The 26629-nt window shown below is 36.9% G+C and overlaps 1 protein-coding gene across 9 annotated transcripts in view; it reads left to right on the top strand.

Annotated features, from left to right (window-relative positions):
- LOC135417813 (catenin alpha-3) overlaps positions 1 to 26629 on the top strand; it is a 438645-nt gene that overhangs the window by 245300 nt on the left and 166716 nt on the right. For 7 of the 9 annotated variants that reach the window (XM_064662319.1, XM_064662320.1, XM_064662318.1 and 4 more), the window contains 2 exons: positions 13630 to 13710; positions 18851 to 19003. In XM_064662319.1, the coding sequence (XP_064518389.1) occupies positions 13630 to 13710; positions 18851 to 19003 (234 nt within the window). Of the gene's footprint in view, positions 1 to 13629; positions 13711 to 17358; positions 17546 to 18850; positions 19004 to 26629 lie in introns of those variants that run through there. The other 2 variants (XM_064662326.1, XM_064662322.1) reach the window with 2 other exon arrangements.

Genomic DNA, 26629 nt, shown 5'->3' on the forward strand with positions numbered 1-26629 from the left:
GCCTACAGTGTACTTAGGTTTACCAGCTCCTTCAACTAATGCACTGAACCTTTCAGTTTTGTTGTCTTGCTTTTGTTTAGGCTCAGGTTACAGATAAAAACTTGAGTGTATTTATCTTTCAAAATGATATTGGATACCATTAGGTGGGATCACTTTTTAGTGGATGATATTTGTTAAAAGCATAGTATTTATGCATTGCACATTTCACAACCTTGTGATTGCCAGCAAGCTACTGTTAGAACTGTTCATAATGCTAAATGAAAAGTGCAACATTTTCAGTAAATGCCATACTTAATATATATTGTGGTAAGTGGTTAAAGATATTTTGTATATCATGGGATCTTTATGTCTTTTTTGCATGAGGAATAAGTGGATATTACTGTGTATTTTGTTTAGCCTATTTTATCTACCCTATGTACGTAATTCCTGCACTTTTTGGCTGCTTACTGCAAAAACAGCAACAAAGCTAATATAGCTATAAGCATCCTTTCTTGAGCTTGGGTAGAGTATGTGTGTACTTGTGTATTCTAAACAAAACCTGCACTTAATGTGTTTGCAAGCACTACAACTTCCTTACCTCTCGAAATTTCTTGAAACCTGGGTGAGAATACCCAGAGGCTCCAAGTACACATTGCCTGTATATTGTTAGGGACTTTTCAGAACTGCTTATGGTGGATTGAACTGGAATGTTTTAAAAGCTGTTATGTCCCAGTCCCTATAACCTCCATCTATCAGTTTTGCTTAAAATCTCACTTATTTGAGAAAGAGAATACTTTATTTGTTTTACATGCTTTAAAGTGCTATGGGATTACCATGATGATTTAATGAAAGCACTGTTTTGTTGGCTGTCTCTCAGCTTTTGGGTTTGGACTTGGCTGGTGTGGAATATGTGAAGGGATCCTGTTTGACTACATAATTTACAACACAAAGGTCCTTTTTCTTTTTTCTTGGAGTGGGTTCTCAGGGCAGTGTAAATCAGACATAGCTCCTGTGCCCTGTAGCTCTGTCTGCTGTTCTCCACTCTTGATCGCTTGGGGCGGGGGAGAAGCAGTTGCCCTGAGAGGTTTGATGGGATTCCCCCAAAGCCAGAGAATCTTTCAGTTGGCACCTGCTCTGCTAAGACTTAATATAAGCACTTAAAATAAGCATGAGTCTGAGTCTGATAGTCTTAAGCAAGAAAAACTGAGCCCTGGTTCTGCAAACTCGTTTCAGTTCCAAGTATCCTTCTCACTCATGCTTTGTGAGTAGGAAACAACTCTTCCATAATTTATAATTTAATTTCTTTTTTTACAGAAGAAAGAAGAAACCTTGCCTGGGATATTTACTTTGCCTTTTCTGCTTAGTTTTCCTATTTTCTTTTTTTTTTTTCATGATTTTGATTTGGCTGTTATTAACATTTTCTGCAGACACACTGTCACGTGAGTTTTGTGCTTTGTGGAATGTGGTTTACTACAGCATCCATTTTCTCTTATGCTGTCAGCAGAGTCTGGCATAGACCCTTTTCATGTACAATTACTCTTATATTTTCTTGGATCCCATTAATGTGGTTTTGTTCAATTATTATTTTTACTTGCTTTTTGTGTATAATATTGTTACGTGACTGTAGAGGTGTTTTGCTTACAAAACATACTCTATTTAAAAATGAACATATGGCACCCTTGAATATCCCTGAAAAAGGGACTTTTAAATGTAAACTTTCAGAGTGAAAATTTTAGTAGTTTAAGAAAGGAGATATCCAGAAACTTTTTTTTTTTTTTTTTTAAGGCAGTGCTTGTTGCAGTCTGGAAGTGCAGCACCCTGAGGTATGTTTGATATAACAAGTGCATTATGAAGTATATTTATTTACATACAAAAGATGATGCCAAATTGAAGCTACAGTTTCAGTACTGAGTCTTTTAATATGTTTTATACTTTTATAAACAGTTGATATCTGAACTGATTCCACAGTTTTTCCCTCAATACCAGATACACAGTTTTTTTGGTGACTCTGGAATAGGGATGCCGGGATATCTTTTGGTGCAATGAGATTGGAGTGGGAGGGATTACACAAGAGCTTACATTATGCCATAGTGTTCATAGTACGATAGCAAATATTTTATTCATGGAAGTCTGAAGTAAGATAAATAATAAATGTCACATTATCTTCATTCTCAGAATCTCACAGTTTTACTTTATGCTAAACTCTCTTTCCATGGCACTTATTAGCAGTATTTTCTAAGGTATCTCTGAGTATTTATTTCCCAAATTAACGTAAAATTTTATTTTCTTTAACTTGCTATGCTTAAACATGGCTCTCAAATATGAGAAACTGAGAGCTTTGTGCATGTGCTGTTTTCAGCCTTCCCTCAGATAAGCCTGCAGTATTGGCAGTTTATAAAGTAAACCATTCAGTCTGGCATATTTATCTGTATTAATATTTGCATAGTATGTGTGATTATTGCCATGTGTTTGAATAATACGTCTCTGCGTGTCATGAAATGCAGAGATACATAGTCAGTGGCAGCAAATGCTGCAGCATCTTGGAAGAACCAGGAGCTGAGGTGGCTTTTGGCTTGGTGGCACCTCCATCAGTAAGTGCATGAGAAGCTTCAAAACTCTGCCGGCTAGTAAATGCAGATGATCAGTGGCTTCACCTGTTAGAACAAAGAAAGCACTTGCAAAGAACAAAGAAGATTTCCTTAGCAGTAAAGTTTGCAGTCTGGATGGACATTTGGCTCTAGCCTGGCTTATCTTAGTGCCACTCAGTGCCATGGGCTGGGAACCACGGCGGGAGCGGATCAAGGGTTGGACTTGATGATCTCAGAGGTCCCTTCCAACCTGGCTGATTCTGTGATTCTTATTTATGCATCCATCATGTGGCTGAGAGTTGACTGAACTTCCTCTGACCTCCATACACTGTCTTGAGGAGCAAGAAGGGAGATCTGAGGGCAAACTCTGTCATTTTATTAAGGAAAAGTTTCAAATCTTACATTACGTGCCCCCTTTTAGGGTGTGCAAACAGCAGATCTTTTAAAGACCCAGAATACAGGTCATTATAACACAATCTGAATATTTCTTTAATATAAATGCATCTTATATGCATTTATTAAAAAATGCAAACTCTAAATGAATTTTTGTGTGCATTACAGCTAGTGAAGGATGTTTACAAAGATCCTACTTAGCTTTTTGCTTTTAATTTTCTGAGTTTGTGCATTTTTAATATTCTTTAAACTTTACGTATAATTCAGTAGCACATATTTATAGTAAGAACAGGTTACTCATTAGATTTCAGTCAAGTATTTCATTTATTTCATTGAAAGTGAAGGAATTAGTATAAATCATAAAGGAAAAAGGTCTTTGAGTTCTATAATATTTTTGCTTTACTCAACATAATTCCTAGTTCCTTTTCTACTGATTCTGTTCTAGTTAGATACTTTTCCTTTCCTTTTTTTACTGTATTTTTCCATGGAGCTGATGACAATTATAGGCAAATTTAGGTTAATTTATAATCCATCAATTCTTTGGCCAATTAGAGATGTAAATAATTAAAAAATTAAAACGAAACTTGGAAATTTAGACAGAAATTCTCTACAGTGTTTAAGGTAAAAATTCCTGCAGAAAAGGAACTTCCAACATGAGGCATGATTGCTTTGTTAGAATGTCAAAACTGTTGCATTCTGAGCTTGAACTTTCTGCAGGTGTATTTGTTTATCTCTGTGTGAAAACAAAAATGCAGCAGAGAATTTCTGCATAGAACTGCGGAGGAATATGCCCTGAATAGCAGACTTCCCTGATGTCCTGCAGGATTCTGCAGATCCCTGCCCTGTAGGAGACTGTAATGTTCAGTTGTCTTCCCTGCGTGCTGTCACACACAGCCTCCCTTGTTCCGTTTGTTAACTGCAGCTTTTAACAAATCGGGGTTTTTTTTTCTCTCTTGTAGCACAGAAACCCAGGCTCTTCAAGCTTGTGCTGAGAGTATGATCCAACAGCCCAAGTAATGCACCAATTTCTCACTGTCCAAATCAATCTGGTAAATAAATGGCTGTGCAATGGCCTCTTTTCTGGCAGTTGTTGGTGTTAAAGGATCATTCCGGTGCTCTTTTATCAACCTCTTTCGTGTTGGTTCCTCCTGAAATGCTAAGAGAATTTACCTGAAGTAGAATAGATCTTCTCTAGTTAACAGCAGTGATTTTTTTGAAATAACATTTGAGTGTTTGAAACATTTAGTCACGAGCTTCTAGGAAAAACACCTGGGAGCCATTTCTTTGCCTTGCTATTGAGAGTGGGATGTTTTGTTCCGAAGTGACTGAATTCAGCTGGTGAAGCGATTGCATCGACTATTATTTGCTCTGACAGTCCCCAAAAAGTCTTGTGTTGATACTTCTTACCTTGTGGTGCTCTGTATGGACAGAACAGGAATTCATACAGTCTGGACTCATACATACAGGGTGCTGGTGAGGGTTTAGTATTTGTGTAAATCTGAGATTTACCATAGTCCTCTCCCTAAAAGCTGGATTTTCATTCACTGCATGTGCTTAAGTGACTGCAAGCCTCCTAGATTCACGTATTACATCACAGTGTGGTGTTAAATTAAATTCATTACTCTGGATTGTAAAGGGATTAACTAATACAATTAATACATAATTAAATGGAATTACATTTTTTGTCTGTTTAGGGTTTCAGCATTTGACTTTTCTTTAAAAGTACAGTTTTGAACTGAGCCAAATTCATGCATATTATTTGAAATGGCCAACCTTTGCCTGGTTTAGAGCTGAGAGTCTGACAAGTAGCTATTTTCATAAGGTTTCTGTCTGTAGGCTAAGTTCTATCATGGGTTTATCTCAAAACAGGTTCCTTCAAATCATTCCACAGAAATGTTATAGAATATAAGTTATGTGTGAGTGAAAATAAAGGTGTTTTTAGAATAATTACAAGCGCAAATGCCTTTATTGATACAGGCACAGCTGAAATCTCAGATCAAGGGAATCAGGGAAATCAATCTTCATTACCAATCCAATGTGGTACAAAAATATGCTTGGTTTTCTGTTAAAAGAAGTATCATAGCAAGTCTGTTCTATCAGAGATCATGAATAGCATCATAGAGATCTTCTCAGAATAACGTCTGTAAATGTAGCAAACTTCATAAAGGAAAAAAGAAATCACCTTCTTAGTTTTACTGTTCTACCTCTTCATGGTACTCCTGGATGTAGTGGGAAAATAAGGAGAAAGTGTGATGTTATTGTGTGGTATGGAGTGGCTACGAGGACTTGAAAGATCCTTTTTTAGAGCTATGTTTATAATAACTTTATATATTTTTAAGTATTTATATGTATATTTATAATGCGGTTTGATTTAAACATTGTTACACTCTTCCTAAGTCTGTTGGAATCTGTGTACACAGTGCACTGTGCATTAAAACAGCACATCTAAAACCACAGTAAAATTGGTTTTGTTTTCTTGAGAAATGCAGGCTGTGCCTTTGCTGTGCTGGAGAAATAGCACTTTGGAAACTGGAGTAACTCAGGCAGTCCCTGGGTGTGGCAGAAGTCGAGCAGCTTAGTGCTGGACATTTTTTCCTATTTATGACTACTGTTTAAGAACATAACTTTTTGATTTAGAGTGCAGCTAAGACTTTTAAACAATCTGGATGAGAAAGACTGTCTCAGCAGCTCCACTCTATTTTACTTTGAATTTTCTTCTGCCTCCATCCCCTTCCTCCCTCTCATAGCAGCATATAATCTCCAAGCAATTTATATGATAGTTCATCATAGGAAAGTCTTATGCTGCTGTTGTAGGCTGAAATTCTCTCCAACTAATTTTCTATTTTCCTGCTGTAAAAGTACCAGGACACTTTGGTGAAAGGTAGATGGATATTCAATTAAAAACTTCTCTACTAGGAGCTTAGAAAATTGCTTCTTAGTAAAAAGCAGATTAACCTGAAGTCTGCTTCTTGCTGTCACTTAATAGTCTGGATGCTGCTGTATTTCTGTTTATGTTTGCCTGTCCCTCCTGCATCATCTGTCAGTGACAGTAACATCTGATTAAAAGAAATCTAACATCTTTTTTACTCCCTGCTGATTCCTCCACCAGGCTTAAAGTGTAAAGACAAGCCCAAATAAACTACCACTGGCCCTTCAGGTTTCTCTGTCAAGTGTTAAGACTGTATTTTGAATAAGAAATGCCTGTGGCTTTTGGTTTTTGCATTAGAAGGGGTAAGTGATGGTTGTATTTGCTTTCCAACAGAGCAGTTATGACACATTCACTTCCTGGGACACTTTTCCTCCCCCAAAAATGTACTAGAAAAATATGGGTGTTTTTTAGGATCACCTTGGAATCGTGCTGAATTTTTCTGATATTCCCAATGTGAAAAAGTAGGAAGACACATGATATAATGAGATATTTGTTTTATGTATAATTGAATAAAAATTGAAGATAGCACAAGTTCCTCCTTTCATCCTTTGGCTGGATCACAGTCACTTTCAAGAGGATTTAGTATCCCAGGAATCCAGCTCTGTCCTTTGAGACAGCCTGGCCACCTTCCCCAGCTTCAGTTGACTGACACCAATGTTTTGGAGAGTGGATTAAAATGTGCAATATTAAGCATATTTCACCACCGTAATTCTTTCTGAGATTTTTGGATTCATTAGGACCTGAAAATTTCAGTTTTGGGTTTTTTTTTTTTAATAATTAAAGGGTTATGCATTCTGAATCTTTGTTTCTGGGTTTTTTAGGCTGTTTTATGCATGCTTCTTTAGAATTAAATTTGTTTTGTGGCGTTACAAACTATATGTAACTGAAAGCTTGTAGAGAGTTACACTGGGAGGCTTTAAATTTGAGGCTTTTCCTGCATATTGATTGGGAAAGGGTAATTCAAACAGTGAGGAGAGCCCTTGGTACTCCAGCTGATACCAGCAGAGGTTGAGGTAATTAATTTCTTATGAGGTACTTCACATCTCACTGCATTAGATTCAGAGGGAGTATTCCATGCTGGCTTGAAAAGGAGAAAATTGACAATCTCATATTGAAGCTGTTGAGGAAAAAAAAAACCCTATATATAATGAGAAACAGATGAGAAACAGTTCCACATGAAAGAATCCCTATTTGCTCTGTTTGCATATGATTTTCTATGCCCTTGTAGGGTTTGGTTTCCCCCCCTCCTCCTGTTTTTTTTTGGTTTTTTTTTTTTTTTTAAATATACTTAAATGTTAATCACAGAAATATGTTTTCTTAAGTCAGGTGTCTTTAAGGAAGTGCACTAGGGTAGGTGTATTAGAGTAGGAAATCTGTGTCACTGAGTGAATATGGTGATTTTGAACTTAAAACCACAGGTGGGTTATTCATTCTTTGTGCTTCCTCCATTAAAAAAGAAAGGTAATGACTGTCCTCATATATTAATTCCCCCTTGCAGGCTTTTGATGCACAGTAAATATAGGCTTTGAAATGCTTTATGGAAAGGCCTGAGAGCTTTTGTCTTTTCAAAAGAATTTTTGTCCTTTAAAATGTCGGAAATGTCAAGTTCTGCCTTTGCTGTGTTGTCAGTGGATTCCTTGAATAACTTCTAAAATGTTCATTTAAGAGATTTCTCGAGCAGAATTTAGTAATGTGTCACTGCTGTGAATCCTGTGTGTATAACTGTTCCTGCATCGAAATAGTTCCAGGTTTCAATGAGGTTCTCTGCGCTCAAAAAGTTATTCCTATCCCCTTCCAGGATGCAGAATAAAGAGAGGTCTTGAAAAAAAAGTTTGTTTGAAAGCGTGGGACAGACTTGGAAACTAGAACTGTAAAGAACTGGCTTCCTTTTGTGTTCAAATCTGACGCAAACTTGTCCGTTGAGATCTACAGGTTTGGAGAAGATCATTTTGGTTTATTGAACTAGGCATGTGACCTTTAAGAAGGGATCTTGTTTTTCACTTGGACATTGCACTTTGAGGAGCAAGCTGGAATTTGAAGGGTAAAACAATATTTACATGAATTCTGCATTTAAGGGGCAAATATTCCTGGGGCCTAGTGACATCCAGATTGGTCCAAAGAGGTTCTGCCCCAGACTTGGCACTTCTCACAGGTGTGTCGTAGCCAAACACTAATCTTGGATGTTTTGTCTCTCTGTGTGACCTTCAAGATGCCAAATCCATTGTCTCCTCCCAGCAAAGAATGTAAGAAGTGATATTAGTTTTAGTTACTGATGGCTGAAGCACTGTGTTAACTAATTTTGGCAGAAGGAAACCAACTGTAATCAAGGTGACAAACCTCTTGACCCTTCTCCATTTATATTAAAACATGTGAACTAATAAATTCTGCAACAGGTTTGAACTGGATCTTCCCTTACAAAGACTTATAAGGTTGGGGGTTTTTTTGATGCAGGTGCTTGCAGGTGTCTTTACTTTGTGAATTAGGATTTGAAAGATCAGGCTTTCTGTGAGCTGGGTACAAAAAAAATGATTTTGTCTTTGCACAGCAAATTCAGGTGTGGAAATTTCCCAAGTAATGACAACATTGTTTCAACGTGCAAAATAAATTTTGTCACTGCTTTTTAGACAATTTTTTTTTATGCTCTGGTTTTGTTTAGAATTTGCAATGACTTTGTAACCCAAAAGAAGAACCATTTATAAGCTCCATATACAAAAAACCATTAAATGTTAAATGCTAAATTGTAACAACAGACATAAAATGCTGGGTATCTCTATAGAGGCTCTGACTTTGCTTTAATGTCTTAAGTTGTATGATGGACATTTCTTTGGTTTTTGTTGGTTTGTGGTTTTGTTTTTTTTTGTTGTTTTTTTTTTTAATTAAGGTACAATGTACAGGAGCATATAATTACTGAGTATAGCATTATTGTCAGTCTACATATAGCCCCAAATAATCAGTCATTTAATTAGAGCTCTGACATTTCTTAACTTATTGTAGTATTGATTGGTGTTTACCTTTTAGCTTGACTTTTTTTTTTGAAAAATATTTCCATAGAGAACTGATTTTGATAAATGTGCTAGTCTTTTTTAAAATAAAATTGTCGTGGGAAACGTGGAACTAAATCAAAATATGTTTATCCCAGAGTCATGGTACGCTGCTGGAGACAGTTGACAGAAAGCAGATTTAGATTGGATATTGGGGAGAACTTCTTCCCTGTGAGGGTGGAGAGGCCCTGGCACATGTTCCCAGAAAATCTGTGGCTGCCCCATCCCTGGAAGTGTCCAAGGCCAGGCTGGATGGGCCTTGGAGCAACCTGGGCTAGTGGAAGGTGTCCCTGCCCATGGCAGGGGATTGCAATGAGATGATCTTTGAAGTCCTTTCCAAACCAACCATTCTGTGATTCTGTGATAAACAAAGGAAGTCCTGGCAGCAGATTGGATTTCTTTTTTCTGTTCATTCCTCCCAGGATTGTACAATGAGTATTTGGGAACAGACACATCCCATGAAACAAAACGTGTTTGGGGGCCATAGGTCTTTACGTATGGAAATCTATTTGCAGGAGAGTCTTTGAGAACAATATGGCTTAAAGTTATGTATTTGATTTTAAAAATCTATGTAATTTTAAACATTCCAGTGAAGTATCACTGCTTTGTTTCAGCTTATATTTGTTTAGATTAATGTGTAAATCCAGGAAGGCAAGATGAAGTTCCATCTGAATATGTGAATATATATGAATATGTGTATATATATATATATGAATATGTATATATATATATATATATATATATATATATATGAATATATCTGAATAGGATGAAAGTAAAGTAGTTTTTAAGTTTATAGCTAAGACGCCAGCAGTTCCGGAATAGGGAATTCAGCAGGTATCTGCTCTCGTCATGGAATTGCTCCTTTTTACTCCACCACATGGAGAGGCTAGAGACTACAGATGTGGTTTAGAACATGTATGACTAGTTCTGAAAAATATTGATTTTATATTTGAAATCCCAGTATCTCCCTCAGGTGTGTATGTCCAAAATATCCAGGGTGCTTTGTGAAGGCCTGTTACAATTTACTTTTAGAAGTTTGTGTTTTGCTTTTTGCTTTTTGTTTGTTTGGGGTTCTTGGTTGGTTGGTTTGTTTTTGTTTTTAAATATGAGTATTTTGAGGGACTATTTACAAGACAAACCCTCAACCTACCAAATTAATTCTCTCTCCCCACCCTCTATATAGAGTAGAGGTTCAGGACCTTCAGAGGGGATGCAGAAGTGATTTCTGTAAGGAGTGCAACCTTGCAAGGTTTAAGTAAATCCTTGTGACTACTTTATCACCAGTACATACCCAAATAAACTGGCTCCATTTCACTTGTTTGGTTTAGTCCTGCTAATGAGAGTACTTCAGTTCTCTGTTGTAACTGAATTCTGGATTATGGCTAAAGTGGGGGTGTTCACTGACTGATGTAATGAATAGTATTTGCTGTTTTAATACTTATGGCTGATTGTATCCTCTTATATACTCTTTTTTATATAAGTGTTTATAAATTTTGCTCATGTCTATTAGCCTGAGTACTAGAAGAAATTAGGTGATCATTGAAGTAGTCCTGCCCAAATTGTGATTTAAATGAAGTCCATTAAAACCAGTGGGGAGATAGTCCTGTGTCAGATGAGAATCTGCCCTTAGATATGGATTGTTTTAAATGAAAATCAAGCAGGAAAGATTTTCTGCTCATGTGGTTTTTGAGTCATTCAACTTCTGTTGTTTTCCAGTGTGTGAAATAGGTAGGCCTGTGTTATTATTTGCAATACCCAGCATTTATTTCAGGCTATCCAGTGTTAATTAAAAATACTTATTTTCACTTAGTGGAGTATTAATAACAGTGTGACTTAGTGCTTGTAAAATGTTTCAAATTTTAAAAAGGCATTGAAATAGGAGCAGGATATTGCTTTTAGAATCTTTACAAGGGAGCCATATCACTGCTATTACATGTATTAAACAGAAAAAAACAGTAGGTAAATGCAGGAAAACTGAGAGAGCTCAACTGCCTGATTTTTGAAATCCAGGCCCAGAATAGTTTGCATATTTTTCCTACCCCTTATCCTGATTCAGTCACCCTGTACAAGAAGGAACTATTTCAGGATAGGCTTGTTTGTTTTGAAGTACAGCAGTTATAAGAATGTTAATAGACAAGTAGATGCAGAGTGTTGCAAATACAGACCTGTGAGCTCTATCACTGGAGAGTGGAGCAGTGTAGGGGTGTTTGGATCACCTTTAGTTTCATTGTGCCATCATTTTAATAGACACTTTTAAAATATTAAATCAGGTCTTTTTCAGTTCTTAAAAAGTGTAATCATCTAGTCTAGATCTTGAACTCTAACTGTCATGTACAGATCTGAGGTGGAAGTGTGCAGAGGAATAAAAACTTGAAGGAGTAATTCAGCATCTTAAGGTACGTGGGACCAATGAGTGACTGGAGAACTCAGCACGAGGCCACTGATGTTTGGAAGTGTTCCCACAGGAGACTTTGTAGTCAGGTGTCCTTCTGACTTGAAAGGACTGTACACAATTTAGAAATTCTAAAGTCTTTATAAGCAGGATTTATGTGAACAGCAGTGTGGGGTTTTTGCTGTTTAAATTTCTTTGAAGAAGAAAGAGAGTCTGCAGTTCTGAGGTTACCTGCATTCTGGAAATGTCCACATTCTACAGCCTGAAGCTGCATTTTACAGCTTATTTGGCTCTTGGGGAAAACACAAGGTGAAGAATAACTTCGGTTAAAGTTAGATTTGCTTTCTAGACATCGACTATTGACAATGTTAAGAATTTGCAAATAAAGTATTTTTTTCCTTGTTTTCTGTTCAATATATGCCACTCACTGACTGAGTGGTTTAGGTTTAGGTTTGTTTAGAGCCAGTTGTATCATTAGTTGCCACCTTTGAAGTTAGACATTACTAGAGAACTAAAAAAAAAAATAAAAATCCCAGTATTTTACATTGATTCTGTCTTAGTGGAAAATAAGCTCTGACTATAAAGCTTTCAAAGGATGTGCCATCTTTGTAGTCTGAAAATGCATAGGCATAAGCTGAGTTGTATCCACAGTGCTTTTACTGGCCCTGTTTACCTGGTAGTTTTTTGAAGGGATAAGTTTTCTTGTCAAGTTTTACAATAACTTACAAAACATAGAGGAGACATTATTTGCTTTGTTCCCGTGCCAGCTTTGGTATGAGAACCGATTGCATTACCGTGATACAAAAAGTGAATGTCTACCTTTAGGGATTCCTTGGAGGTTTTAAGGTGAAGTTCAGACCTTTCTCCAAGACCCTTAAGCAATTTCAGAAATAGAAAAATCACAGGAGAATTTCTAAGTCCCCCTGAATATATAAGCTCAATTTTTAAAGTAATTGTTCCCTTTAGACTAATAATTTCAAGGCATTCATTTTATTACATTGCTCTTTCAGTTTTAATATAAAGGTTTTTTCCTGATCATCTCTAGTCTTTGCTTTATTATTATTAAGCATATTGTTCTGTTCACAGATTATTTTGGTTGTTTTTTTTTTTTAGCAAGGAAATAACTCTGACTGATATATGATTTATTGTAGATAACAAGGGGCCTTGTTATCTAGTAGCTTCACCTAGGTGCCTACTGAGATATTACAAATTCTATATTAATTTTAATATTATTTACAAAACAGGAGAGTCATGTTCATAATACAGACATCCTGGTGTACTCTCCCTGAAGTCCAGATGTTGTGGTCAGTATACACAGCTATTTCTTCAGCATTTATGAGAATCTGGTTCTTTTTGCTGTAAATGTTGAGCACTGACTTAAGACTTTGTGTAAAGACACTTTCAGTGTTTGTGGTTCTTTCCTTCAGACCAGGGCAGTCCAAAGGTAGTGAGTAATGATTGTTTGCTTTAGGGAAACAAACTTCATCAGGCATTTTGGTTTTTCCTGTAGTTTCTTTGCTAACAGGGAAAAAAAATATCCCAACCAGCTATAAGACACAGAGCTATTATGGTGATATTGTACAGAAAAAATGCTGGGCAGTCCAATAAAAGTGTTAACTACACTTTTCAAATAGCTAACAATGATATAAGCACTTTGCCTACAGGTAGAAATGAAAAAAAATAACATTGTTTAGGAAGGGTACAACTGATTCTCTTAAGACCTCTCCAGTATCACAAGAACTCAATCTTCTGGATGCTGAGAATGAATGTGCTGTTAAATGAAGAGGTACCATTTCATGAGCAATGAAACAACATCATTTCATTGCAACAGCTTGGACATTTTGAAACTCCCCCATTCTGTTTTCCAGGAATTAAATAATGAGTGCTGCAAACTAAAACATTACCAAACTGCATTGTGGGCATCTGAATTTATGACTTGTTTGTAGACAGATAACATTATTGTGATAATGGATTGACATCAATAGTAAAATAATAATTCTATTAATGTTCTTCCACAAGTAACCCCGGATTACACTAAGAGTATTACAGCAATTCAGAAGTTGAAAAGTTTTTAATTTTGTTCCTATAGACTGCTACTAAAGCATATGTTTTCATTCAACAAATTACACTTATCACTACAAATTGGCATTCTGTGCATATTGGCTCTTGAAACGTATTAAAATCTGAAAAATCTGTACACATATATGATTTACCAAATGCTCTGCTGAACTGAGGACAAAAAGAACATGCTTGCTGAGAAATCACAATTAACCATCTTTGTGTTTTCTGTCACATTTATTACAGGCTGACAAGAAAGTGAGAAATAATGCCTTGAACGTGGCAATAGACAGTATGTGCAAGAAGACAAGAGACCTCCGCAGACAGGTGAGCAATCTGGGGAAAGGAAGAGGTAGAAAAGGGTCTTGAAGGATGCCTTTCAAAATTGCAATTTTCAGTTTATGCATTTTGAAAACAAAGAGGGTTTTTTTTTACCATATTAAAAAAATATTGAAGATAGTTGCACTTTTCCATGGGATATACACATACTAGTTTTTGAAACTCTGGGAAAAATCCAAATTATACTGGCTGAAGATATATTTGTACATAGGCAAATCTCTGCATGTATACATGTCTAAATATATATTTTCTATAGATATATATTAGTAATGTACTCTGGACATCAAGATTCTTTTTATTTTAAATAAGCTTAAATTATTATTGGTTGTTGGAACAGACACCATGAAGGAACTATGGAGTCACTATGTCAAAGTCTTTACAGTTGTGAGAATCTTACAGCACAAAGGGTCTTTGGAATACCTGGTCCACAGTCCACCCACCTGTTTTGCATCCTAGCATCCTAAAACTAGTGTGAGACATGGACCAAAATCCACAACATCTTTTCTCTGCCAGAAACTTCTTTGAGAAAAATTGTAAATTTTGTTGAAGGTGTATCATGTGCCAGTTTAGAAAAGAAAGCTGGAAAGCCAGTAGTTATTTCAGCCAGGCTGCCCCACCTATAGGAAAGTTCATGGCTGCACAGAACATGAGCACACACTGTTTTGGTCCTGCCTCTGGCTGTGGCTATTTAACAACCCTCTGGTGGAAGAATATCCCTCCCGACTTCGTGTACAGTCTTACAAGCCAGCCTGTGCTTCAAAATGATGAATAAATTCCTTCCTGCTCCCATAATAAGCCAGGGGAAGCCTTGAAAGATGAGATGAATATCAAATAAATATATATTATAGGTATATGTGTATATTTGTTACTAACTAGCTGTCCAATTTCTGCTTACGTTCTGTCAAAAGTATGTTCAGTGCAGAGACCTGGCAACTTGCATCATGAGCTCAGTGTGTCTAGGAACAATCCCATTCTGCCCTACAATCTCTTCCATGAGTTAATTAAACTCCAGCTTGTAACAGTTTATTGACTCTGTTACAGTGGTTAAAAGCTGTTAACTAAGCCAATTTGTGTCTTTCTGTAAACCTTTGGAAAATGTTCAGGCTGAATGTAATTATGCCCAATTTATAGCCAATCTAGAACCAGTAATTTTCTCTAACCAGAATAGCTCTGTGGCTTCTTGACATTTTCCACTGGAAAGTATTTATGAGAAATATTTCATCTGTCTCCTGTTTTATGTTCATACATGTGAATTGCATAAGAATTGTTTTAGGAAGGATGCTTACTGCATGCCTAATTCCTGATCTGGGAAACATGAAATTGTGAGTTCTGTGCCAGCAGATATTGCAATAGAACCTTATTTGCTTTCACTTATGAGCATTCATTATTTTGTCTCCCAGCAATTTTACAAGAAACATGAAAATTGTTGTTTGCTCTACTCTTTATAGCTTTTATAATACCTTTTTTTTAAAAAAATGATACTGTGTATCCTCTTTGGTTTTCCGTCAGTCACTCACAGTGGATTTGGGCCTATGGTGTGCGCTCTGCTTTCAGTCATTGCTGGCATTGCCTCTGCAAAACTGGGGTTAAACACCAAACCTTATGAACTTGCATTCTGGGAGTCTCTTCAGTAGTACCCAATAAAAAGAACTGTCACACAGATGCTGGCCCAGGCACCAGCCTGACTGTGGGCTGTGCCATGGCCCCCTTTGGAACACCTTTGTAGGCCTCAGGAAGTGGGGTGAAAGAGGGCTCGTGTCTGACAAGACCTGAAGGCAAAGGCAGCCACCTCAGTAATAGTGTATCCTGGAAGTTGTGAAAGGTCTCTGGCTTTTCGAGGGAAGTTATTTGCATTCACTTCAAGAACTTGGCCACTACTTGTGGAGATTTTAAGCTATTCTGCTTTGTTTTGATTTTTACTTGCTTTGTGCCAGAGATGTGCATGCCATTTCTGGGTGTGCAGCTTTGCCTAGGTCACTGTTCCTTCCTCGTAGAGCTGTATGAATATTTAAGAAGGAATTGCCTATTCATTCTAATTTCTAATTATGGAAAATTACCATACTCGGTTCTTGCCTCCCAGTTGTTTCCCAGTGTAGCGTGAATGGACTGCACAGATGTTTCTCCTATGGTTTGCTGCAGTTTTGGCTGGTTGGTTGTTTTTATAAATGTTATTCCTCAGGATGTTCTTATATTTCGATGTTCCTTCTTCATCATGGATAGCTTTTCCTGAACACAAAGGAGATTGCCTTGCTGGCATCCCTTCGAGACAGGAAAGAGAAGTCCCTCAATAATAACTGATCTGTGGTTTGTCCAGGACTTTTGCCAGGGTAGTCTTTTGAGGCAAGAGGCAAATAGAGGCAAACACAGTTTTCTGTACTCATCAGAATACTGATGTTTAATAGTGTTGTAAACAGCTGCTGGCATTTTCTTCTCTACCTTCCACTGTTTTTAACAACCTTATGCCCCATGTTTTATAAACAGCATCTTTCTATATTATTTTTTAATGCGCTTTGATGTCAAAACAAAAATTCCCCATGCTTCTGCTTCTGTTACAGTCTGCTCAAAGGGTAGGAACAAGACCTTGCATCTTAAAAATAAAACTGTTTGTCAGGCATCATCCTCCCCTGCTTTCCCTCTTGTGATGGTGTCTCTTTCACTTAAAATGTGAGAAAAGTTTTAATTATAGCACAATAACTTCCCTAGCATTGCCTGCCAGCACTGCTGCTGCTGTCCTGTGTCCGTTTGTAAGCCTCCCTATGTGGTTTGCTGTTAGCATTTTGCTCTAGAGGTGGCCAGAGTCAGACTTACTGAGTCATGAAAACAGTTATGCTTAGGATGAAAAGAAATAAAATCTTGCTTCAGATATTCCTTTTTTTCTTTTGTCTTTCCCCTCTTTTGTTCTACGTTGCATTTCTTGGTTCTTTAATGCTACGTGAGCCATCCTTTGAAAAATCTCAGCTTCATGTATTTCTTTTGAAGACCTGAAACTGGAACATAATTTCAAACTTGTTTGTATTCAGTAAAGACACAGCATTATTATTATTATTATTTTTTATTATTTTTTTTTTTAAGAAGGCACGATCTGCTGTTTAATTGCAGGATAGTGGATTTCTTAGAACAAAATAATAGTGATAATTTATATGTGAGAGGTTAATTAAACCAGGCAAACCAGTAAAAAGCTATAGCAAAGAATTATGCAATGAGAGATAAAATTAGGCTGCTGGTTTGAAATTGGATGCCTCAAGCTCACCACAAATGTGACTGAGGTTATTACAGTCACTGGTCTTCAGATAATACACTAAGGCTGCAAAAGTCCTACAGCCTGGGCTGTGCAGAACCCAAAAATATTTCTCTTGGAGATAATGAATCATCAGCCATGGATATAATGGTTCCACAGGTTTTTGTTGCTTTTTGTTGTAAATTGAAATCTTAAGTTTTAAACTGTGATTCTTCAACGTCACATTCATGTACTTAATTTTAAACAGGAAAAAAATGTCTGTTTTCTTCATCTGGGCCTTTCCAGCAGAAAAATTTTAACAGGTAACTTATCAGGACTGGAGGTTCAACATATTTTTTCCTACTAGTGAAAGTTTTCAAAACTTTTTAATAACTTTTTTTATTTTTTTTTAATTCCAGCCTGAATGAAGCTGAGAATGTAAAAAATCCAATTATTGGAATCGCATAGCCTTTGTCTTTCTAAGTTCCTTTCAGAACATACAGTGTGTCCAGATAGCATATAACAATGAATAGGCTGCAGCAAGTTAGAAGACAAAGAAACCGTTCCAAACATGTGTGTTTTTTGGAAGATTTGTCTGTCCCCTTGGTGAGTCAGTGAGAGCTGGCTTTAGATGGTGAGGCTATCTCAAAGGTAGTGGTGAAATTCATATCCAAATCCTGTTGTGATAATCAACAGATTTCTCTGCTATTATTTTTGCTGTGCATGGTCACTGCCCTACCTACAAGCACAGCAGCATCAAAAAGACTGTGGGTTTTTGCATTTTTCTATTGGTAGGAGCCTTTACTTCTACTGAGTTTTCACACAGGTGCACTGGGGCAAAATTCTGAGTGAAAACATCTTCTTTGGCAACAACCCTGTCAGCGCTTCCAAATACTTTGTTTCCTTTTCTGTCCCAATCAATATCTTTTCTGTATATTGTAAAAGTAACATTTTTGCAGTAGGAAATTCAGCAAACTTGATAATTTAGTTACATTGCATGTATTGCTACAACTGGTATGTTTGTCGAGTGTTCCATGATTAAATTGAATAATTGTCATGTGTGGGTTTATAACATGCAGAATAACTCCTTAAGTGCTGTAACGTCCTGGAGATCAGTTATAAACTTATGTGAAACCTGATTTAAAAGGGATAATTTGTAGCAGAATGTTACACTTCATTAATAATTTAAGTAAGAAGTTCAAGAACAATTAATTTTAGCAGAGAAAATTGAACTTCAGACTCATTTATAGTTCTTCTTGCTCTATTAATACGTTATCAGATGGCATAATCAGTAATCTCAGTGACATAATTACCACGAAGGCGACCATCTTGCAAATCAGACTCTGCTGTCGGATTTCCCAACAAGAAAATATTTGGGTAATTTTACAATTATGAAAACGTGTGATGAAGACTATTTTGGGAGTGCAAACATAATTAAATTGATATCTTCTCTGTAAAATTAAATAGATTTCTCCCTTGGCATCTGAGTTACAAGGGACAGTACCCAGGAGACATGAGATCTGAACTAACTAATTTTTCACGTGTGAAATCATGTAAGTAGTCGATTTTGTCATCAAGGAAGGAGAATATTTGTTTGGCTCCCTTGATTTCAACAAAACTAGTATATGTTGTAAGTGTTTCGTGTGTCTGTACACACACACACAGACATTTACACTTACAAACATGCATATTTAGGTAGTGGCATATTACAATTGTCCCTAAAATTAAATACAGCTTTCTGTGTAACAGATAAATTGCAGCTGCAGTAGGTTTCAGACACCCAATCTTGCAAATAATGCAGAAATACGGTGTGTAGATGTTTATGTTATAAAATATTAATGGCCAGTAATTATAGTAGACTTTAACAAATAGCCCAGTTAGCAGGTACTAATGTAATGCTTTCTTTTGCAGCTCCGTAAAGCCATTATAGATCACATCTCAGACTCCTTCTTAGATACCACTGTTCCACTTCTAGTTCTCATTGAAGCTGCTAAAAATGGAAGAGAGAAAGAAATAAAGGAATATGCTGCTATATTTCGAGAACATACCAGCAGGCTTGTGGAGGTATGTTTGATGGAACTGCACTTTTTTTTGTTTGAATATATGGTGTAAATGACTTGCCACCAAACACTTCCTTTGCTGGCTGATATCATAAAACATTTAAAGCTGGCATTTTAGGAAAGAATAAATAAATGGCCTCCATTTATTTATTCTCCATTTTTTTATATAATGGCTGCAGTAAGACAGAGGGCTTTGTGGTTATATAGGATTTCATTGCATAGAAATTCGATGGTGTGGAATTGTAATTTGAGAAACTCATTCAAACTGGAGCCTGAAACATTACTGGAATACTGAAGTCAGGAATTTGCAGTAATATTATCTCAAGAGTATGTAAGGAATGCATTGGTAATTTTTGTGGGGTTTTGTGAGCTTTTGGTGCTTTTGTGTGCAGTAATGCAAAAATGGGAAAAATCAATGAATTCACTTTGTGGCTAAAAATTTACTTATGAAAACTGTTTGGCTCAGAATTAATTAGTCTTGAGTGATCTACAGATAATGAAAGACAAATAGGTAGAAGCTAAAGTAGAAGTATGGTATTGCATTTATGTTTCTCTTCATAGTCATGTAATTACAGAATAAGACTGGTTGTTATTCTTTGATTTACAAGAGTGTCTCATTTTGACCATGCTGCAAAATCAAATGAAAGTTAAAACACAAACCCAAAATTGTCAGTTTTCAGATTTTTAATACTGAAGCTAAACCATCAAAAGAACAGGTGATCTCTGAAGATCAAATAATGTTACTGAATTTCTACCCGAATCCAGGTCAGCTGAAATACCCAAATCATTATCCATTTTAGAAGATGTGAGCCTATAAAAAATGGAATATTCATTTCCCTTGGTGGGTTTGAATTTGTTTCACAAATGCTGGAATAGCTGGGGCCAGTTTGTGGTTGAAGGGACCAGTGGCTGCACAGATCCTCTGCCTAGAAAATCTGCAAGGCCATGGGGCAGCTGCCTGTGAACATGAGACTGCCCAGAAGAGAAATATCCTTAGTGCTCTTGTGAAAAAAGGAATTCTCTTACCCCACAGCCTGATCTTTCTGTGTGTGTAAATACACAGTGTGGATGTGTGCATAGTTATATTTATGCTGTGACTCAATGTGCTGCCTACACTGAAGAAAACATACTTTTAAAAATGCTTTAAGTACCTGGCTTTCAGAGAGACTGTACACAACTGTGCCAACTCCTATTGTTGAATTAGTTGTTCCAAATGTTACTTTGCTGGTGCTTATATCATATTCTGCTATTGAAAATTATCATAAAGTAAAATGGAAGTTATCTTCTGGATATGTACTAAAATTGAACTGTCTTATTTAAAAGTTGCTTACATTGGTTTAATGCACTTACCAGTATCTCTGAGTGAGAGCTTGAGTGATAGTTTTTTGATAAACTGTATTTATCAACTGCTAAACTCTCCAGCAATTTAATTAGATGATAGTTGTACTGCATCCATCAACTGTGAGCCTATCACAGGTAAAACTAAACAAAAAGGAAAAAAATAAACAACTAAGCAAGTGGCCACAAGGGGCTTTGTACAGATAAACAGATTTATCTGATTTTTAAGAAAAATTCAGTCATTTCAAGCAGCATCCTCTAAGGGAAGGGGTTATGGTAGCTGTTTTGTGGAAAGTGTAACACCAATTAAATTGATAAAAATGGAATAGCATTTAAATACATTAAAGCAGTAAATTGGAAGCATATTTTGGGTTTTAGTGGCCTAAAACCTGTTAAGATGGGAATATAAGTTGTTGCACTAGAGAACTGCACTGTTGCTTTAATTTGTCAAGGAATATAATGGATAGATAGATCTGACTAATTGTGGTTTTCACAAGTGGACATCCTTCAGAAATACACACATATTTCAGAACTGAGAAGTGGCAGATATGTCTGTGGCTTGGTTTCCAGCTGAACATGGTGCCATGGGAAATGGATATGCTGTAGAAATCAGGTCTAGCTGAAAGTGCTCCCCAAATCAGGGAGCCTGATTCTGCAAGAATCAAGGGCAGGTCGAAAAGGAGATGAGCTGGCTTTGAATCCTTGCCATTTCTATTATCCTTTTATTTAATTATTTAATTTTTATTTCATTTTTTTTTGTTATAATGGTAATATATAAACATCACTTGTCTCCTTTGGGGCAGCTGCCCAGCCTTTTGCCAGGGAAGTGTTTGATATTGAAGTGCAGGACCATGGGTGGCATGTACCTGGCTGTGGAATACTAAGAGACAATGGGTGTAGGTAAAATATTTTAAAAGCTAAATAGCTTAAGAAAGAAATGTTGCAAAAATGGCATAGAGGACTAACTGTGTCAGAGAAGGCTGGTAGGTGAGGTAGAGGAGACAGGAAGTTGTAGTATAACTGTGAAAGCAGTTTTACCATCTACATGTAGTTGTGACATCCAAGGAGTTGGATGGTTTGTGGGCACCTAGTGATAGGCCAAAGGCCAGTGATGCAAGCAAGACTGCCCATGTTGTTAAATGCAACATACCTTGTTTATCAGAATAAAAAAGGTGTTTTTTTTTTCTTTTGTAAGCTGGAAGTAGCCTTTATGGAACATGGGATGTAGTGGAGCTGCTTGCAAGCACTGAGGGGTGAAAACCAGCTCAGATGTTGGCAATCCCTAGGTTTTGTCTTGGGGAACAAAAGCTGAAAGAAAAACCCATTTACATTCTGACTGTCTTTTTTTTTTCTGGTTGTAAAACACCCTAGATGTGGGTGTGAGCCCACTGTAAACCTTTGACATCTCTAGCACCCCATGGTAGAGAATTTCGCAGCCCATGTGTTGTGTAGAGAAGTGAAACCCCCACATGGTTTTTGCTGTCCCTGAATTCCTGTATTGGAAGAGACAATGAGCAGCAGTCCCTATTTTCCTTCTCCATGCCACTTACTCTTTCAATTGTCTGCTTTCAAAGTTAAGTATTTCTGGTCTTTTAAAATTTTCCTTACTTGGAAGCTGTAAAAGGATCACCCTGCTACCTTCCCTCTGCCTTTTCCAGCACCTTGCAGCCCGTGAGGTGGTAAGGCAGAACTGTGCATGCTATTCAATACATTCAAGATATTTCCTAGAATCTTAGAATCCCAGAATGGTTCGGGTTGGAAGGGACCTTAAATATTACCTCACTCCACTCCCCTGCCATGGGCAGAGACATCTTCCACTAGAACAGGTTACTCAGAGCTTCATCCAACCTGGCCTTGGACACTTCCAGGGATGGAGCATCCACAGCTTCTCTGAGAAACCTGTGCCAGGGCCTCACCACCCTCAAAGGGAAAAATTTCTTCCTAATATCCAGTCTAATCCTGCCCTCTGTTAGTGTGAAGCCATTCCCCCTTGTAAACAGGCACTCTCCATCTTTCTTATAGGCTCCCTTTCTTTATGTACTCCATTTCCACATCCATAAATTCCTGACAGTGTGTCTTCTGAGATGGTGCCAGACACTAAACTGCAATTTTCACAGAAAGTTTATATGACAATCCCAAAATCTTACTCCTGATTAGTACTAGTCTCTTGAGGTCTGTCACATATATGTAATACTGTGACATCCTTTGCAAATCTTCATTAGTTCTTTTATTTAGTACAGTGAACAACTTGGTAAAAAATGAGTAAATAAAAATTTATAAAAAGTTAATGCAGACACTGTGACCACAAGGAAATTTATGGTTCTCAGCTTTCTCCCAGTTTCCTGCTGATTCGTTCCTGGGGTTGAAAAAAGTGGTGCTAATCTACCTGAATCATCTGAGAATTACTGGTTATTCAGGCACCTCAGTGCCTGGAGGAGTCATGGGATCTACATGCCCAGATCTCAGTACTCCATGTACGGTACAATCAACAGTCCAGCTCTGTCTTGGCAGCCTCAGGGAGGTTATTCTTCCATTGCTTCCATGTATGAAAATAGGGCTGTCCATTTCTGCTTATTTTAACATTGCTGTTCTAAAAGATATTTATGGCATAAGGAAGATTTATGACTATTTCCTTTTCATCACATAAAGGCAAGTTTTGGCACTTGAAGATAAGTGCTGTGAAATCACCTGTATGTAATGACTGCTGAAGTTTAATGCTCTCCAAACGAAGGAAAGAGTGTGTTTAAAAAAATGCAGCTTTTCCCGAATCTTGTCATGAGTTCAAGTTCAGTAAGTTTGCTCTTATAAAAAGCAATGTCTCAACTTTATCCCGTTCAGCTGAATGTGTTCCACACACAAGGCTTCAGAGCAACTCTGTTGAGCTGGGCTGATGATTTTAGTGTTGCACCAAGGATGAATTTGATAATGCTGATTTAAAAGTGGAGTCAGGACAACGTGTTGTAATAAAGAGATAATGCTGCATTCTCAAAATAATCAGCGAGCAATAAATTGAATCAGCATAGTGGTATTCCCTATACTGTTATTCTGTGGCTCAGTTATAAATATGCTGCTGTTGCCATATTGATAAAACCATCTGTGTTTAATTTTCCTTTCATGGTATTTTACCTGATTGCAGGTAAAATTGAAATAAGATTCTGAATGTGGGCCACAAACACCTGTGTACTTGTGTAGTCAGAGCTCCAGTCACCTTTACCCCCCATTTTAGTACTGCAGCCAGCAAGTCCAACAGTGATAGGTAAGATAGGTGATGCAATGATTTTGAGGTTACAAGATGAGGTTGTAAGTCCATTTTTAATTAAACCAAACCATTGATATTTGTGTTGTTTCCCGTTTGAGCATTTACTTGTCTGCTCAGATTAGAACCTGTACTGAGAATGCTGGCCTGTCCCCCCACCCACCAGGATCACTCCTCTCATCATTTTGCTTATGTTGTCTTTTTTCAAAATTGAAAAATTCAGATAGGTATTCTGGGATTTGATTGTGTAGGTCTTTTTTTCAACTTCAGACTTTATTTACCCCATTTACTCTTAATCCAAGGTAAAGAATTCCCAAAGATTTCTCTTGCTTACATTTACTGCCTGTCTCTGACTAAATGATCAGTCAAGTCTGGATGTCTAATTTCTAGACAGCTGAAGTGGGGTGAGATGATTTGTACCTTGAGAGATGACTGTTGGTCTGTTTTGAGATCTACACTATATTGCATTTTCTTACACTTCATATAGCAGTTTTAATCAGGCATATCCTGGTTTTTGGTGCAGTTTTTGAATCTGTTTTTGAAAGATCAAGGATGTTTGAAGAATAGGTTATGAAAGTGTTTTGTATATAAATACAATAAACTGAGTTGGATATTATAAAAACAAAAGTTCATTTCCTCACAAAGGTTAATCCAACAGTGTATTTGATATGGAAATTAGAAGTACTACTTGAAATGTCAAGAGATATTTTCTGTGGTTTCTATTTTAATCTGAAAATGAAAACTTCTCTAATGGAAACAGTAGGTCTTGAGAAAGAAGGTACTGTTTTTCCCCCTCTTTGAATATGAAATGTTAATTGTGCTAAGCTAAATTGCTCACTACTCTGACTCACTGCTCATATTGTAACTTAAGAAACAAACAGTACCCTCATAGGCCAGTGACCTTTGTAAATCGGCTTGAGGAGTAATATCTGTTACAAAAACCTCTCTTCTGAATTAGCATTTGGAAGCTACATTCCTTCCTTTAAAAATTGGTTCAAGACATAGCAGAGTAATACAGTTCAGAAGCGTGTGTGTAAATTCAGTGAGGTGTAAAACAGAGCGATGGGAAGACTGAAGACCACACCAGGTCTGGGGCAATAATATTTCCGGAAATAGTAGCAACTAAAGATACTATCTTCTTCCTTGTTTTCTTGTAGTTTTGGAGTTTGGTTTTTGTTGTTGTTGTTGTTGTTGTTTTTGTGTTTTTTTCGTTTTTGTTTTTGTTTTTCTCTCCTGAGTTTATTAACTGCTCTCTGCTCTTACCCTTGAGGTTCTGGCTACTGTTAAAAAGTGCACAGACTTGGGATGTGAGCCACACTTAGCAGCAGTATTAGCTGGTGCCTCGTGGACAGCACTAGTATTGAAAAAGCTCAAATAGTGGCAAAGTGTTTGAGATACCTTGGTCAACATCTTTGCACTATCATGACTGCACAAGAAATGCACAAACCAGAATCTCTTAGCTGTAAATGGGAATACTGTGTTCAGGTATATGGAGGAAGTGAAACAGTCCTAGTTACATAGTAAAAAAAAAATCCCCAGACCGCCCATGTTAAACTGCCCACTTTGGCTGTGATATTGGACATTTCCACATATGGAATGAACACTCAGCTGCTGAAATATTTTCGTGAGTAGCAAGGGTGACGTTAAACATTCTTCAGATGGAGGTTGTTCTAGGCTACAGTGCCTTATATTGCTCATCTACTGCATCAGATATTTCTAAGTCTGCATATTGATTTTGTGACATTGAAAAACTAGAAGATATTGCAGGATGAAAAAGGCAACCAGATTTGGGTTAAGACTCTGTCTCTACTCTAAGTTTTTTTTGTGAGCCTTGACTAAAACAAATTCCCCAAAGATATATTTCTGTTAGAAAATGCTTGGTATTAGTGGGAATTCCTTATTATGATGCAGCAATTTTGAAAAAAATATTTCAGAATATGAAAATTAAGTGCTTTGAGATTTGACATATTTAGGTTTTGCTTTGAAATACCATTTCATTTAAAATGTTACAATTGTATTGGAAATCTAGTTGACATATTTGATTATATGGAAACATTTTCTAAGAGTCTTGACTTCTAAGACATTTTAAAATTAGCTTTCAATAGAAACACTATTTTAAAATATGGAAATTAAGACAAAATAATAATGAAAAGCCTTCAGGGACTCAGTTGGACCTTATGGTTTCCTGTAAGACATGTCTGTTTTCAGAGAATAGATTGTTCTGGCCTGTGGTTCACTTCTACTGAAGACAAACCCAAATTCTGCTGTTGAGATAACACATATGTAAAAGTTAACAAAAGAGAGGTAACAAGGGAGACTGAAATGTCACATCTACATGGGGAGAAAAGCAAGGCCTGTGTAACTAGAAATTCAGTGTTTGGGAAAGCTGACAGCTGTTCTGAGCTGATCTATCACAGAGATGTAATGCTTTCTGAGAGGAGGAGTGATAGGCTGGCTGAACTTGAGATTAAAAAAGGAATTTAATGGGAGCAGGGAAGAATCCTCTGATTATCTTGTCTTTTGGCACAGATGCAAATCTCTCACTGCAATGTTTAAAGGTCAGCTGTTCCAAGCAGAGGCTGAGAGATTTAATAGGAGATGTGGAGGCGATGATGAAATGAACTTTGTGTGCTTCATCTCTTCTCTCTGTGCACAAATATATCATATTCTCTGTGGTTTGATCTGATAGCACTGACTGCAGATCTACTGATACATACATTTGATGGTTTGGCCTATTGCCTAATTCTTGCCCTTGTGTTTTTCAGTTTTGATTATATTGCAATATGACAGTGCTGGCTTCTAGGAATTAGGATTTCTAAGGTTGAATCTGCCATGAACAATGGACAGTTCCAGACAGCACATCAGTGTTGTGAGGTGTTGATACAGAACAGCAAAGGCATGCAGGACATAGAGTGTTGTTCAAAAAGCAGGTGTGCAAGTTAATACAAAGATTTCCAGTGCAGGAAATCCACATCTATTGAAGATGAATTCTCCCTAAGAGATCATTCTTTTTAAATGAAGTTAAAAGCTACAACG

Source organism: Pseudopipra pipra, chromosome 8 (assembly GCF_036250125.1).
Source record: "Pseudopipra pipra isolate bDixPip1 chromosome 8, bDixPip1.hap1, whole genome shotgun sequence".
Lineage (NCBI taxonomy): Eukaryota > Metazoa > Chordata > Aves > Passeriformes > Pipridae > Pseudopipra > Pseudopipra pipra.